General features: G+C 45.6%; 1 protein-coding gene across 7 annotated transcripts in view; it reads right to left on the bottom strand.

The window, feature by feature from the left end:
- The window catches only part of Entpd6 (ectonucleoside triphosphate diphosphohydrolase 6), a 35,697-nt gene extending 21,407 nt beyond the window's left edge, over window positions 1-14,290 (bottom strand). For 5 of the 7 annotated variants that reach the window (XR_003846805.1, XR_003846804.1, XR_003846806.1 and 2 more), the window contains exons 1-3: window positions 14,128-14,290; window positions 4,213-4,540; window positions 1,523-1,599 (exon numbers count right to left, since the gene is read on the bottom strand). Coding sequence is in view for 4 of the 7 variants with exons in the window: in XM_029555060.1 (XP_029410920.1) it covers window positions 1,523-1,599; window positions 4,213-4,504 (369 nt within the window). In the remaining 3 variants the exon portion in view is untranslated. Of the gene's footprint in view, window positions 1-1,522; window positions 1,600-4,212; window positions 4,541-13,828; window positions 13,977-14,127 lie in introns of all 7 variants that reach the window. The other 2 variants (XM_029555059.1, XM_029555058.1) reach the window with 2 other exon arrangements.
- Between the last annotated feature and the right edge of the window lie 443 nt (window positions 14,291-14,733).

A 14,733-nucleotide genomic window follows, 5' to 3' on the forward strand; every position in this document is an offset into this window, starting at 1 on the left:
CATGAGGATGTGGAAACCAGCAAATTCTAAGGTCCCTTAAATGAGTAACCTCACTCAGGAGTCAACATCACCTGCCAGAGTGCTAGAAGCATGGCTTGCCATGTCAACTGGGGTAATTGGCAAAGTCTGTTCAAGAAGAAAACTCACATTTTTTTCAACCAGAATTCCTAAGCCACAAATCCACCTGAAGATGCCCTTGTATGTGGGGGTGATGAGGTACATGTTAAGTGACAGACTGTCCCACATATTGTATATGCAGAATAAAAAGGGGTAGAAGACTCAAGTGTTTGTTCAAGGATATATAAACTGACCCTCAGAGGCTCCACAAGAAAGTGGGGCATGTACTGGAGGTAGCCTAGTCACTCACCCTCCCGATGTGTTACCTACCTGGCCCTAAGGTTTTTAAAATTGCACCAGTTTATTGATCTAAACATAACTAATTTAATTAGGTTTAACCTGATGGCCACTCTTGAATCACTAATTCCTCTGCTGTATAACCAAGCTACAGGAAAACAAACCTTGTACCACTGTGTCTGAAACCACATTGCAACTGTGGGCAACAGAGTAAGTCATGATTTATGAAATGCTGGAACTGGACTGAGGATGTGGCTCAATGGTCAGGCACTTGCTTAACACTCGGGGGACACTGGGTTTCATGCCCAGCATTAAAAAAGGAGTTGAAATGACAGGGAATTTACAAGTCTTTGAGCAAGCAGTTTCATTAGTGCTTTGGAAGAAAACCAGGAGTCCTTTGCTAGTGCAGTTATGTGTGTTAAGAACTTTAGAGGCTCAAATGCTACAAACTTACAGAAATCATTATTTCAGTTTAGTCAAATTTTTTACATTTATTCTTTCATATGTACTTAGTTTTGTGGATTTCACACATTATATGTTTGTGTATTCGTTATTTACTTTTGGGGTGCTGGAGATTGAACCCAGAGCATCAGGCATGCTAGGTAAGCACTCTATCACTGAGCTACACCTGTAGCCCTGCTGTAACATACATTTTTTTATCTTTTTGATAGCAACACACTTTTAACATTAATTTGTTTCAGAAAACACTTATCAACTTTAATCAAAGGAATTGAATCAAAAAATCAAAATTTGAAATGTATTGTGGGGTTGAGGGAGTAGCTCAGTCCTACAACACTTGCCTAGCTCTGGGGAGTGGGTTCTATCGCTATGTTCCCCTATCACAAAGTATTATGCGAAACTTACAAGACTAGTATAAATGTTTTAGTTAACTTCCAAATAATTCTTTTGTAAGTCTGTGGCACGTGAGCGTCTGAACTGCATAAGGCTCAAGGATCCCATGATGGACTACACCGGTGGTGGGGGTGGTGGTGAGACCTTCACTTCTGTGCACCTGACTGTGCTCAGGGGCATAGAATGCCACAGGTGGTACCAGGAACAAAGACATCCTTCCTTTAGAAGATAGCCAACTGCTCTGATTCAGAGGAAAGAGGCTGGCTAGTAAGTCGAAGAACATTTGAAGGACAGACAGACACAAGAGAGTAGTTACCTTTTCAACATCATCAGCATAGGCAGACAGACCCGGCTTCAGTGCTTTGAAGGTTTCATGAGTCAAGGTGGGAGTTTCTAAGGGGAAAATGGTTTTAAAAAGTATAGCTTTGAATATATACATGATGTTCTAATACATACAACTGAGACTAGCAGACATTAAGAGCAGGGGTCTGACCATGTAGACCAACCCCAGAGGGACACAGCCTAAATGGTGCTCTTTAGTTCAGTTGAGTAAAAGTTTGCACCAGAAATGCTTTATTTAAAAAGAATTGAGGTTAGGCTAGGAGTGTGGCTCAGTAGTAGAGTACTTGCCTAAAATGCCTGAGGCCCTGGGTTTGATCCCCAGCAATACATAAAAACCCCCAAACAACAAAGCAACTCTCCAACTTTATTGAGGATAATATACTTAAATTTTAAGATAATTCTTTTTTCTTTTTTAAAGATAGGGTCTCATTATGTATCCCTGGCCGGCCTAGAACTCACTATGTGGACCAGGATGGCTTTGAATTCACAAAGATCTGCCTCGAGTCCGCAAGTGCCGAGATCAAAGGTGTGCTTCACCACACCCATCGAGATAATTCTTCCTGAGTCAACAAGACAAATGATCTTAAGCTGCAAAGGTAAAAATAACGTCCTTAATTCTAGAATGTTATCCTTAAACAGGCCTTGTTTAGGTATCTAAAGATTTGTTTTCTTCTTAAATTGAGTCAGGTGTGGCCAGGTGTGGTGGCGCACAACTTGAATCCCATCACAGATCTCTGTGAGTTGGAAACTCCAGCTGGGGCTACTGAGAGACCGGTTCAAAAAAAAAAACAACAACAACAAAAAAGAATGGCTGTATTTTAACAAGGGAAAGTGGAGAGTGTTTAGAGACACCCTGGGGCCAAGGAGGACAGTCCAAATACAAACATGAAGACCTAAGAAGAAAAAAAACAGGACCAGAAAAGTAGGGACAAAACTTTTCACAAAGACTGTTCTCTAAAGTTCAGTCACTGGATTACGGTTATTAAAAAATCATAGCCTTAGGCTACAGAGATGGGTCAGCAGTTAAGAACAGTGGCTGCTCTTGTGTTCAAGAGCAACCACCTGGCTAACCACTGTCCCCAACACCAGTTTCAGAGAATCCAATGCCCTCTTGTGACCTCCATAGGCATTGCATGATGTAGTTGCACTTACATATATGCAGGCAATACATTCATGCACATAAAATAAAAATAATAAGCCTGGCATGGTGGCATATGCCTTTAATTCCAGCACTTGAGAGGCAGAGGCGGGCAGATCTTTGTGAGGTAGAGGCCAGCCTGGTCTACATAGCAAGTTCCAGGCTAGCTGGGGCTACAGGGAGACCTGTCTCAAAAAGACTAAATAATAAATAAATAAATAATTTTAAAAAAATCACAGCCTTAAACTTAGCTTCTTTTTAAATCATATTGGTACTGGGGATCAACTCAGGGCCTTGCACGTTAGATAAGTGCTCAAGGCTCTACCACTTAGCTACCTCTCACCTCCATTACACTTAGTTTTAAAACCAATTTTGGAGGTTTTAAAAAGTAGGCAAGTGGATCTGGTATCTAAGTGCTTAGCTGCTAGAGTAAGTTAAAAATGAAGCAATAAGTATAAAAGTATTGATGCACAAATGTGACACCCTTACAAAAGACCAGAACATTATTCATGCTGTTGAGTACACAAGAAGTAACTGTTAAAATTTAATACCTTAAATTTATGCAGATTTTTGTATCTAAACTATCATCAATTAAGTATTTTAAAAATTTAAAGCAAAGTTGTGGTCCAAACATATAAAAATAAATAATGAAATCAGAAGTAAATAAAACAGGCTTTGGAGAGAGGTACTGGGATCTCATGCTGACATGGCTGTTAAATGCTAGGATGGTGTCTAGTCATGAGGGACTTGGATATGGGACTGAGGCAAAGCAGAGGACTGGAACATGGATTGCCCCAGGTCAGATGCACCAAGGAGGGTAAATCTTCAGGTGACAGATGTGAGAGCAGAGTGAAGAGCCAGGCAGCCAAGGTGTTCCCAAGAGGAGAAGCCTCCCACCCTCCTGTCTAATGTCCAGGTCCCACTCTGTAAAGCAAAGCTGGTGGGGTGTCAGGCTTTAAGTCCCTCCTTACTGCCATGCCTAGGCTCCCAGGACCCATGAGCAGCTCCTGAAGCAGTTCCAAGTTTTTACTTTTCTGACTTGCCTGGGTTCCTGACTGTCATGGACCTGAGTTTGGAGTTGTTTCCTGTCTTAAGATCTCCCAACATGAGTTAGCCCAAGTCACAGGCTCAGCCACCATGGGGAGGGGACAGGGCACTAAATGCCCTTCGGGGGCGGGGGTCTCAGCTGCCCCTAAGTGGTAAGGACTGCTCATTAGTCTAAGACTAACCTGGGGTCCTTGGGGAATTTAGGTGCCTGGGCCTTGTGTACATCTTGAGTCAGTGTCTCTTAGTAACTGTACTTTCTTTCTCAGTGGTCTGGAGCTCAAACCCAAGGCCTTGCACAAGCTACAGAAGTTCTCTACCATTAGCTGTATTTCCAGCCCCTTAGTAACTTCATGTTACTCCAAGGCAGAGGTTCAAGCCCACCAGAGTCTTCTGAAGGAGCTCCTAAAAGCCTTGCCCTGAGAGGGGAGAAGTCAGACCCTGTGTCTGGGCCCAGAGAGGCTCAGGGTCAAGAAGCATACCTCCAGGCGGCCGGGCAAACTGGAAGACGTGGATTCGGGTGCCGGTGCTCCCAGCATCAAACATGATCCCGTAGAAGACCTCGTGACCGTGTATAGCTGAGCCCGGGGAACTGAGCGCCTGCTGGCTCCACTGTGCCCCTGAGGCAGCCCCTGTGATGGTGAAGAAGGCCTGGGCAGCAGAGGCCCGGTGCCACTTGATATAAGCGACATAGATAAACAGGCCCACACACAGTCCGAGGGGGTATGCCACCTTCGTCATCCGCAGAGTCCCATGGTTAGGTATCTTTCTCATTTCTCAATCTGCTGAGGACTGTGCAGCAGCTGCTGGCTGAAGGAAGAGAGTGAGGTAAACCACACCAGGCTATGACCTACAGTGTATGTCAGAAGTCCCCAGGACCAGGGACCAAGTATTCAATGAACCTATATTGCCCCAGCCTGGAGCCAGAGGCTTCATTTGATCTTCTTGATGATTCTGGAAGGTGTGGCCCAGAATTGAGGGTTATAAACACTGGGCAAACTACTCAAGGTTGGATGGTTCCTCCAGGGGTTGTTCCACACAAACCACTTTGGCCCACACTACTGCTTGTATCAAAAAGCTGAGGATCTGGAGAGATGGTTCAGCAGTTAAGAACACTGGTTTGTCTTGCAGAAGACCTGGGTTCGAATCCCAGCACCTACATGGCAGCTAACAACTGTCGGTAACTCCAGTCCCAGGGGATCCGAAAGCCTCTTCTGACCTCCTTGGGCACTGCATGACACTTACCTACATGCAGGCAATACACACATACACATAAAATTAAAAAAAAAAAAAAGCTGAGGCTCCCCAGATCACAACAGATCCATATGCCCCATCCATTCTCCAAATCCTCACCTACATTCAGGCAATTTGCTTTTCCAGGGGCTTAAAACTGGCCCTTTGAACAACTACAGAGAACCAGAGCAAGTGTGAAAAACCATAGTCCGTTTTTCTAGAAGTTTAACTGATGCTGTTTTTCATTTGCAAGGCACATTCTTGCTAAGAGGAAATGAAGTCTGTGTACTTTCAGAGCCCATAAAATTCTAGCCAGGTAGGAAAATAAATTAATTTGGTGCCAATATTTTTGGTCTAATAGACTCCAAATAAAACCATTTGTTCAAATTTTGCGGGGAGGGGTTTATTGAGATAGGCTCCTGCTATGTAGTCCAGGCTGCCTTCAAACCTCAACCCTTCTTCCTCAGCCTCTTTCGGGATGAGAGTATAGGTGAGTGCCACCATGCCTGTTCACATTTTATTAGTAGCGCCTGGTCTTAAACAGGGGTCTGCCTCTCAAGGCTTGCCCTACCTCCAAAGGATGTCAGCCAGTCCTTTCATTTTTTACTCCTGTCAGTTGTGGGAATGGGCTACAAGTAGGACTTGGGTCCTGCTGGCAGGAGTGTGGCCATGGCAGGCTAGCCCCTCCAGGGGCCTCCTCTGCAAAGTGGCTCCTCATGGAGGGCCATCACATGGCACATGACAGTGTTTGGAAATTCAGTGTGCTCAAGACTGGACACAGAGAACACAACCTGAAGGCAAGCTTTGGAGAGGGGCAGAGGAGGACATACTGCCTGGGAATCATGGAGAGCAATGGGCAGAAGAACCCCGAGGCTACGGTGATTATGAGGGGCATAAAGTCCTAAGCAGGTTGCCTGATGTTCATTCTAAAGCTGCCTGGGAGAAACAGAACTGGAACGAGACTGTACACAGCAAGCCTTCTTTGTCTTTTCCTTCCTGGATCCCAGCTCTGGTCACACCTGAATGCTCTTGGGCACAGAGCTCAGGTCACATAAGCACTGCCTCTGTGTCCCAGGCCCAGGAGAGAGGCCCAGGCTGGAAAACAAGACAAGTCACCTTCCTAACTTCTGCCACATGCAGGGCTCAGAAAGGCTCTCCTGGCAAGAGCTAAGGAGCAGGCCTCCCTCCCTAGCCCCCAACTCCTGTCTTAACTCTGGGCTTCCCTTGGTCCCACTGTACTTGTGACCTACCCCCTGCTCTCAGGATCATGTCTCACCCCCTGCTGAGGCCTGGCCCCTGCAGCATCTCCTTGCCCATGCATTCTAGGGACACAGTTCCTCCTGCCTTGAAAACTCAGCTCCTTCCTATCCCAGGCCCTCTGTATAAACCATTAATCATTCCCAGAATGCTTGGCCATCAAGTGTGCCAACTAACTCTGCCCTCATCACAAAGACTGCTAAAATGTTACTGCTACAACCTTCCCTGCCTTGAACATCCTATCATGGGCTCTCTGAGTTTCCTGCACCCAGTCTCACCTGGCAATGACATCAGCATTTGTTAGATTTATTTCTGAAGGTCTGTGTCTCCCCTTGTTGGATAGGTCCTCCAAATGACCAGCAACAGACAGGTATCTTCTTCTCTAGGTTCCCCCCCAAGCCCCACCCCCACTTATGTCAAACTGTTTGAACCCTAAGACTCTCTGTAGGAAGGGAGGGGCAGAGTGAGACAGTCAAGTCACCCAATTAATCAGCCTTAACTGCATGAGGGGGCAGGAGTAAGGAGAGATATTTTAGAGCAGAGGAAGGAACTTGCCATCTTGGGTTGGGGGGCCAGTGGCTATAGATCTGGAAGGCTCAGCTGAGATGTAGGGATATAGGGTATCTATACCTTTGTAAGTACTCCCCACTGACATCATATGCTCTGTTAGCCAGCCCAAATAAACATCTTTATTCTCTAAACTGTAGTCTGGAGGAACATTGTGTCAGTTGGTTGTATGGATGGTGGGAGGAAAAAGCCACGAGATCGCCTCCCAGCAGTAAATCCAACTTCTAGGGTGCGAGCCCCTCAAAAGCAGAGACTCTGTGTCTTGTGCTACTGCCACACAGCATGGCACATAGAATCTTATCTCCAAGAGAAAAGGATGCTGCTCTGCCCCACTGATCTTCCATGTTATCACCAGACATGCAAAATGTCCCTGTTTTGAATCCTTAAGGGGGAGATAGCCAGGTAATGAGACAGAAAGCTTGAGGCACCTTTTCTCTCATAGAAGTCTTAAAAACAAGCAGAACTCCCAGATCTATGAGTTAAACACTGACACAAATGAAGGGAGAAACAGACATTTAACAATAGGTTTCAAAAGCTTTCATTTCTTTTTCTGGTTGCAGGTGGGGTTAGGACAGCATTTTCCTATGAACTCTGGATTCTCCTGTCTCAGCCTCCCAAGTGCTGCGATTACAGATATGCACCACTATTACGTGGTTGGCTCAATCTCCACTCTCTCAATAACAGAAAACTCAAATGTAAGGAAACAAAGGATTTTCCCAATACTACAGAGTGCCTTGTTCTAGCATACTACATGCCCGCCCCAGAAAAGTAGAGCACATATTCTTCCCAAGTGCATAAGGAATATTCTTCAGGATACTGATGACAGAACATTCTCTAGACAGATGATATTTAAAAAAAAAAGTCCTAATAAACATTAAAAAATCAAAATCATACAAACTGTCTTTTCCAATCATGACAGAATGAAAGTAGAAATCAAGTAGAAGGAAAACTAAGTAATTCAGTTATGTGGATGTTAAACACACCAGTAGGTCAAAAAAGTCACCAACAAAATTAGAAAATATTTTCTCAGGAAGTAGAAGCAGGAGGATCCTGAGTTTGAGGCTAACCTGGGCTACATTGAGAGTTCAAGGCCTGCCTGAGTTACAGAGCAAGGTTCTCAGTCTCTCTGTCTGTCTGTCTGTCTGCAGGTGCACCTCCACAGACACACAGGCACACAGACATACAGACACACACACACACACACACACACACACACCCAGAGAGCTGGGTATATAGATCAGTGGCAGAATGCTTGCCGAAAATGTGCAAAGCCCTGAGTTCTACTCCAAGCTCTGGAAAACAAAGCAAAACCAAAACCTTGAGAGAAGTGAAAAATGAAAACACAACATAACAAAACCATGGCATACAATGAAAGTGTGCCAAGAGAGAAATTCATAGCTATGAATGTAAATGAGTTCTCAAACCAACAACCTAACCTTACATCCAAAGAAACTAGAGTAAGAACAGCATATACAGCTAGACGGAAACAAGGATTAGAGGATAAAGAACAGAAAAACATATTTTAAGAGTAACATAACCAATAAACTTAAAAAAAAAGACTTTACTTTTAATTTTGTGTGTGTGAAAATGTGCATGTGAGTGCAGTTGCTTTTGGAGGCCATAAGAGGGCTTCAGATCCCCTACAGCTGGAGTTACAGGTGGTTGTGAGCTACCTCATATGAGTGCTGGGAACCAAACTCAGCTTCTCTGGCAGAGCAATCAGTGCTTTTAACCGCTAGGCAATCTCTCCAGCCCCACCAATAAACTTTTAGTTAGACTGCCTAAGAAATAAAGAGAAGACTCAACAACAACAAAACAGAAATGAAACTGGACATTTAATGCCAATTTCGCAAAATAAAAACTATTCTAAAAGGATACAATACCTACAAATTTTATAACCTAGATGAAATGGACAAACTCCTAGATGCACATAACCTACCAAGACAAGTCATGAAAATAAGAATAGACCTGTATGTAGTAAAGGCATGATATTAAATAATAAGAAATCTACATTGAGTCAGGTATGGTGGCACACACCTTTCTTTGATGCCAGTATTCCTGTGAGATCGAGGCCAGGCAGGTTGGTTTACATAGTAAGTTCAAGGCCAGCTGGGGCTACAGGGAGACACCATCTCAACAAAACAAAACAAAACCAAAAAACCCCAAACCTACAACCACCACCACCACCACAACAACAACAAAAAAAACCCTCCCAGCAATGAAAAGACTTGGGGTAGAGTTCACTACTTATTCTACTAAATAGTGAAAGAATTAACACCTATCTTCCCAAAGCTTGGGTGTGGTGGTGCACACGTGTAATCTAGCACTCATGGGGCTAAGGCAGGAGAATAGATTTCTAAGCTAGCCTGAGTTACATAACAAGATCTTGTCTTAAACTAAACAGAAACACTCCCAATGACACAGAAAAACCAATCCTTCTAAAAATATTCTAAAATATTGAAGAGAAGGAAGCACTCTTTAAATCATTCCATCCTTACCCTGACATCAAACCAGATAAAAAAACATTACAAGTATAAATGTATATCTCTTATGAATATTCATGCAAAAATTCTCAACAAATACCATCAAAATGAATTCAACAGCATAGTAAAAAGGATCATTTACCATGACCAAGTACGGTTTATTCCTAGACTGCAAGGATGGTTCAACATATGAGACCAATGAATATAAGATATTACATTAACAGAATGAAGGAGAAAATCAACATGATCATCTCAACTGATACTGAAAAACGCAGCTGAATCCATCACCTTTTCAGAGTAAAAACATTCAAAAGACTACAAATAGGACAGTATCTGAACATAATGAAGGAGATCTAGGAAAACCTCAAGAACACATAGGAAAACCTCAGGCACACATATGATCTGTTGTTGGATACTATATTCTCTATGACAGAATCAAGTCTGTAGGTGGTAAGGGCTACCCACTGAGCCAAATTTAACTCTTATAAAGCTCTAGTCATGCCCCACTTTCAACAGAAACAAAAGGCCATGACTTACTGTGATTCTTCCTACCTTAAAGATGTTCTGGGATTTTTGTCTGTTTTTAAAATTTTTACTTTATGAGTGTATTGCCTTCATGTATGTAAGTGTACGCATATTGTGCAATGCCCGTGGAGGTCATAAGAGGGTGTTGGATCCCCTGGAACTGGGGTTATGAATAGTTGTTAGCCACTATGGTGGGTGCTGGGAATTGAACCTGGGTCCTCTACAAGAATAGCCAGTCCTCTTAACCACTGAGCCATCTCTCCAGCCCCAATGTTTGTTTTTTAAGCATCCTGTTTCTTTGGTCCTTTTTCTATACCCTTACAAATCTCCCAAAACATTTACTGTCACCCCGAACCCTGGCTACAGAGCACTCTATACACTTTGACCACGGTGGTAAATTGTACGAGTCTCATGTGAGTTTCTCTTGTCCTCCTTGGTCAGATAGTATTTCTTTGGGCATAGGGAGCAACCCACCTTTCTCAGACCCCTCAAGGCCCAACATGAGGCCACAGCCAGTGGCTGTTCATTCACACTTTTCTACTGAGGGAGGTCAGCTGATGGCTTAAGTGATTTACTAAGGCAGAACAGGCACCAGGTGGTGACCACAGAGAGCAGTTCACTGGGGAAAGGCTGCTTAGCAGGAGACACAATCAGGTTTCCTACACAGAATTTGACAGGAAGCAGTTCTATCAGAAAAGGGATCAATCCTTGTGAAAGATAACAGGTCTGGAGCTGGTGCCTAGGGAATTACCTGTATTTGAGGATGGTAGCTGACAGGAGAGACACGTAGTATAGACAGTGTCCACCCATAGACAGTTAGCTCTCACCTTACAATTGCTTCTCCTGCTGGCTTCCCTTTGGTAGGTTACCATGACCCAAACTTTCAGGTTTCTATGTGATCATTAAATGCTGACCTAACTTGATTTACAGGAAAGAGTTCAAGCGGTTGTTTCGGTTTTTGTTTTTGTTTTTTTTTTTTTTTTTGGTCTTTTTGGGACAGGGTCTCCTTATAGTCCCAGCTATCCTGGAACTATGTAGACCAGGCTGGCCTTGAACTCACAGAGATCTGCCTGACTCTGCCTCCTGAGTGCTGGGATTAAAGGCGTGCACCACCATACCTGGCGGTTATTTCTAGACACAAAAGGTGCAGACAGAAAAGCAATGTTAACACTCTCTTCACAGAATCAAGTTTAACTTGTCATGTGACAGTTTAAGAACCAAGTTCTGCATGAGCAGATGAACAAGGCAAAGTGGTGGTTTACTGAAATTATCTACCAATTAAACAATGCCTTTACATATCATCTCCTGTGTCCAGGGGTCCAAAAGGTCTGTGTCCCTCCCCTCATTTTCCATAGGACTTTACTAAGGCCCAAAGAGTATCCCTCAGATTTCATGGCTAGCAAGTAACAGGCGAAGATGGGAGTCCCTGACTTTGGCCTCCAAAATGAAGGTGCTTTGTGCTGGTTAGTCTGTTGAATTGACACAAACTAGAGTCATCTGTGAAAAGAGAACCTTTATTGAGGAATTTCTTCCAAGATTTGGCCTGTGAGCATGTCTGTAGGGCATTTTCCTGATTGCTGATTGATGTAGGAGGACCCTGACCACTTTAGGCAGTGCCATTGGCAGGCAGGTGAGCCTGGGTAGTATAAGAAAGCTAGCTGAGGGGCTGGAGAGATGACTCAGTGGTTAAGAGCACTAGCTGTTCTTGCAGAAGACCTAGGTTTGAATCCCAGTGCCTACATGGTGGCTAACAACTATCTGTAACTCTAATTCTAGGGCATCTAACACCCTCTTCTGCCCTCTGTGGGCACTACATGATACAGGTGCACTTGCATACATGCACGCAATACACACATACACATAAAATAAAAATAAAGCAAAAAAAGGGGGGGGAACTGGAAAGATGGCTCAGTAATTAAGAACATTAGTTGTTCTTGCAGAAGACCCGGGTTCGAATCCCAGCACCCACATGGCAGCTAACAACTGTCCGTAACTCCAGATCCAGGGGATCCCACAGCCTCTTCTGACCTCTGCAGGCATTGCACGACACGGGTGCACTTAACCTACATGCAGGCAATACACGCATACACATAAAATAAAAATAATAAAATTAAAAAAAAATTTCAGTCAGTAGCTTTCCTCCAGGTCTCTGCTTCAGTTTCCTGTCTCCAGGTTCCTTCCTTGGATGCCCTTGATGACAGACTAATGTATAAGCCAAATAAACCCTTTCCTCTCCAAGTTGCTTTTGGTTAGTGTTTTATCACAACAGAAACCAAATTAGAACATACCTAATCACTTCTATTTCCTGTAAATACGTTTCTACTCTAGACAGCCAAACTTTAATGAACTCAAATACCTGCAATCATCGAATTTACACAACAGATTCAAGATGGTATCAATGGTCCAAAAAGAGCACTACATCGAGGGGGCACAGGACCGGGAATGGACAGACTGGCCCACAGGTCACAAGTCCCAGAGGCCCAAGTCTAAACACCAACTTCATTCTGTTGGGTTGAGGTATTTGTCTACAGCTAAGGCACCTGCAGGAGGGACCAATTCTATTTCTGTGGGTATTTCCAACACTCAGTGGGGGTATACTGACTAGACTCCTGAGAGGCTTACTGAGAGGAAAACAACTTGATCGTAGTTTACTCTTTACAGAACAGAGTAAACAATGAAGCTGTCAGAAGTAAAGCCAGGCAGGGAAGGAGCAGGAGGTGGCATGGGGAACAGGATGTGTACCAGGCAAACAGGTTGCCTAGGGCTAACTTCTGTCAGGTGGAGGCAGAGTCAGAGAATGTAGAGGTGGCATTAGGAACCTGCCCTGTCAGGACAAAATTTCTAGAAGGGGAGGACAGGAGGCTGGCTCTTAGAAACATGTTCCATCTGCCTCAGATTGGCAGCTGCCAGTTCTTTTCAGGTTTGCATGGAAGTACAGGAACCTGGCCATGACTGCAAATGAGACCTGCTGCACATGCTGAAAATGTGTCCAAAAATACAGCACATTAACAAAGCACCACTTATTTCTCCTGGCAGATGGAGGCTTTTATTGGCAAAAAGAAAACCCCATACATGAACAGCCCTGTCAGCACCACCTCCTATTTCCTTCTTCACAGGGAATGGTGGGAGGGGAAGTTCTCCCAGACCTCCTTACACAAACAGCTCAAACAACTGTGTGCCTGCAGACTCCAGGAGGGACGAAGATATACCTCATATCAGCCTACACTCTTTCCAGGGGAAGGACAAAACATCTCAGTCTTTGCATTTCTACCATTACATTTGCCATATATTTCAAGGATTACATTTTTTTGCTTTTTGGGGGGATTACATTGTTAATATATGGGTAATACAAACAGGAAACCTTCCCTGAACATTATTTGGCTGCCTCCATGGCTCTGCAGTGTCCCCAGAAGAGTGCATATAATAATTCATCTGTCTGTTCCTGGGGAATCATCTTCCTGGGTGGCTGAGACTCTCCCACTGTTGCTCACCACACATGACCCGTGGTACAAATGCCTGCGGAGGCATCGATAACTGCCCAAGCACTTGCAGGTGACTAGTTCCTTTGGATGGCCACTCAGGGTGAGGGGGCTGTGTCCACTGCAACAATCTCTGCTATATAGTCTTTATTCTACCTCTTAAAGCCATCAAATGGCTTCCAGATGCTCTTAAAATAAAAACCTGTTCGCTGTGATTGTCCGTCCTTCCACATTCTGGCTGTTGAATGCTTTCCACAGAGTTTGTCCATTCTAGTGAGCAGCTATATCTAGCTCAGGGCCTCAACCTCCTTTAGCCTGAAGCACCCGTGGACGCACATCAACAGAGGCAGACCCACCCTGACTCCTGGCGAGCTCTTCCCGTTTGACACTCTTCCTACCTTGGGTACAGTCTGAATGCTAGATCCTCCGGGTTTCCTGAGTTTCCTAGCTGGACTGTGCGATGCAGGAGGGGAGGGGCCTGTCCCTGGCTCTAAGCTGGGAGGCGGGTCAGCACACGTGGGAGGAATGAATGAATGCGGAGAGACCCCTGTTACCTGGCCTGCAGTGTGGTTCACAACACCAAGAGTCCCGCAGTCAGTGGGGTCTAGGCGTCCAGCGAAGGCTGAGGAGCGGGCACAGAAAGGCAGCAGGGGAGGCAACCCGGAGTGCAAGTGACCCTGAGGCCGCCCTCAGGAGCTGCCGCTGAGCCCAGGGAGGGGCAGGTGAGTGGACCCGCACCCCGGGAGCCCTGAGCCTCCCGCTCCGCCGCCACTCCCAGGTGCACCGCATCCACGCTTGGGGAGGCCCGCCGTCACCTCATCCCCGCTGAGCACATCCCACAGGCCCCGCTTACCCTGCACGGCGCCCTCGGCTCCACTGCACAGGCCGTCGCGTCCCCGGGCAGCGGGCAAACGACCCGCCGAACACCCCAGCTCTCCAGCCGTGACCCGCGTCACTACGGCCTTTACTCGTTGGACGCAACCCAGTAGATGTCGGGAACCATGCCCCGCCCACGTGCTACGCGTCACCGGCGGGGCGGGACGTCGAGGTCCAGCTGCGCAGGCGCCGGGAGGAGGGGGCGCCGGACGAGGGGGGCGAGGGGGGGCGGGGGCAAGGGGTACGTGCGCATGCGCGTACACTGCGGCTCTACCCGGGTGTGACATTTCTTCTGCCCGTTGTGGGTGTGCAGGTACACAGACCGGGGCTTGGCATCTCCGATGCAACTTTTGCTTGCCGGTCTTGGGTGACTCTATTTCCTCGCGGCATAGCGAAGCAGGCCCTCATCTTGCCTGATGGAGGAGTCACTTCAGCCTCACCACCTTGTCCTGCTGAAGGTTTTCCGCTGGATTCCTCCCTCGGAGTTGCTTCTGCTTTTACTTTCAAGGGAATGCGTTATGGGATATGCATCCACGAAAGAGAATGCGGTGCCAGCAAGCCTTCTTTATTCTTTTTTATTTTA

The sequence above is a fragment of the Nannospalax galili genome, unplaced genomic scaffold, assembly GCF_000622305.1.
Source record: "Nannospalax galili isolate Female #2095 unplaced genomic scaffold, S.galili_v1.0 scaffold1626, whole genome shotgun sequence".
Taxonomy (NCBI): domain Eukaryota; kingdom Metazoa; phylum Chordata; class Mammalia; order Rodentia; family Spalacidae; genus Nannospalax; species Nannospalax galili.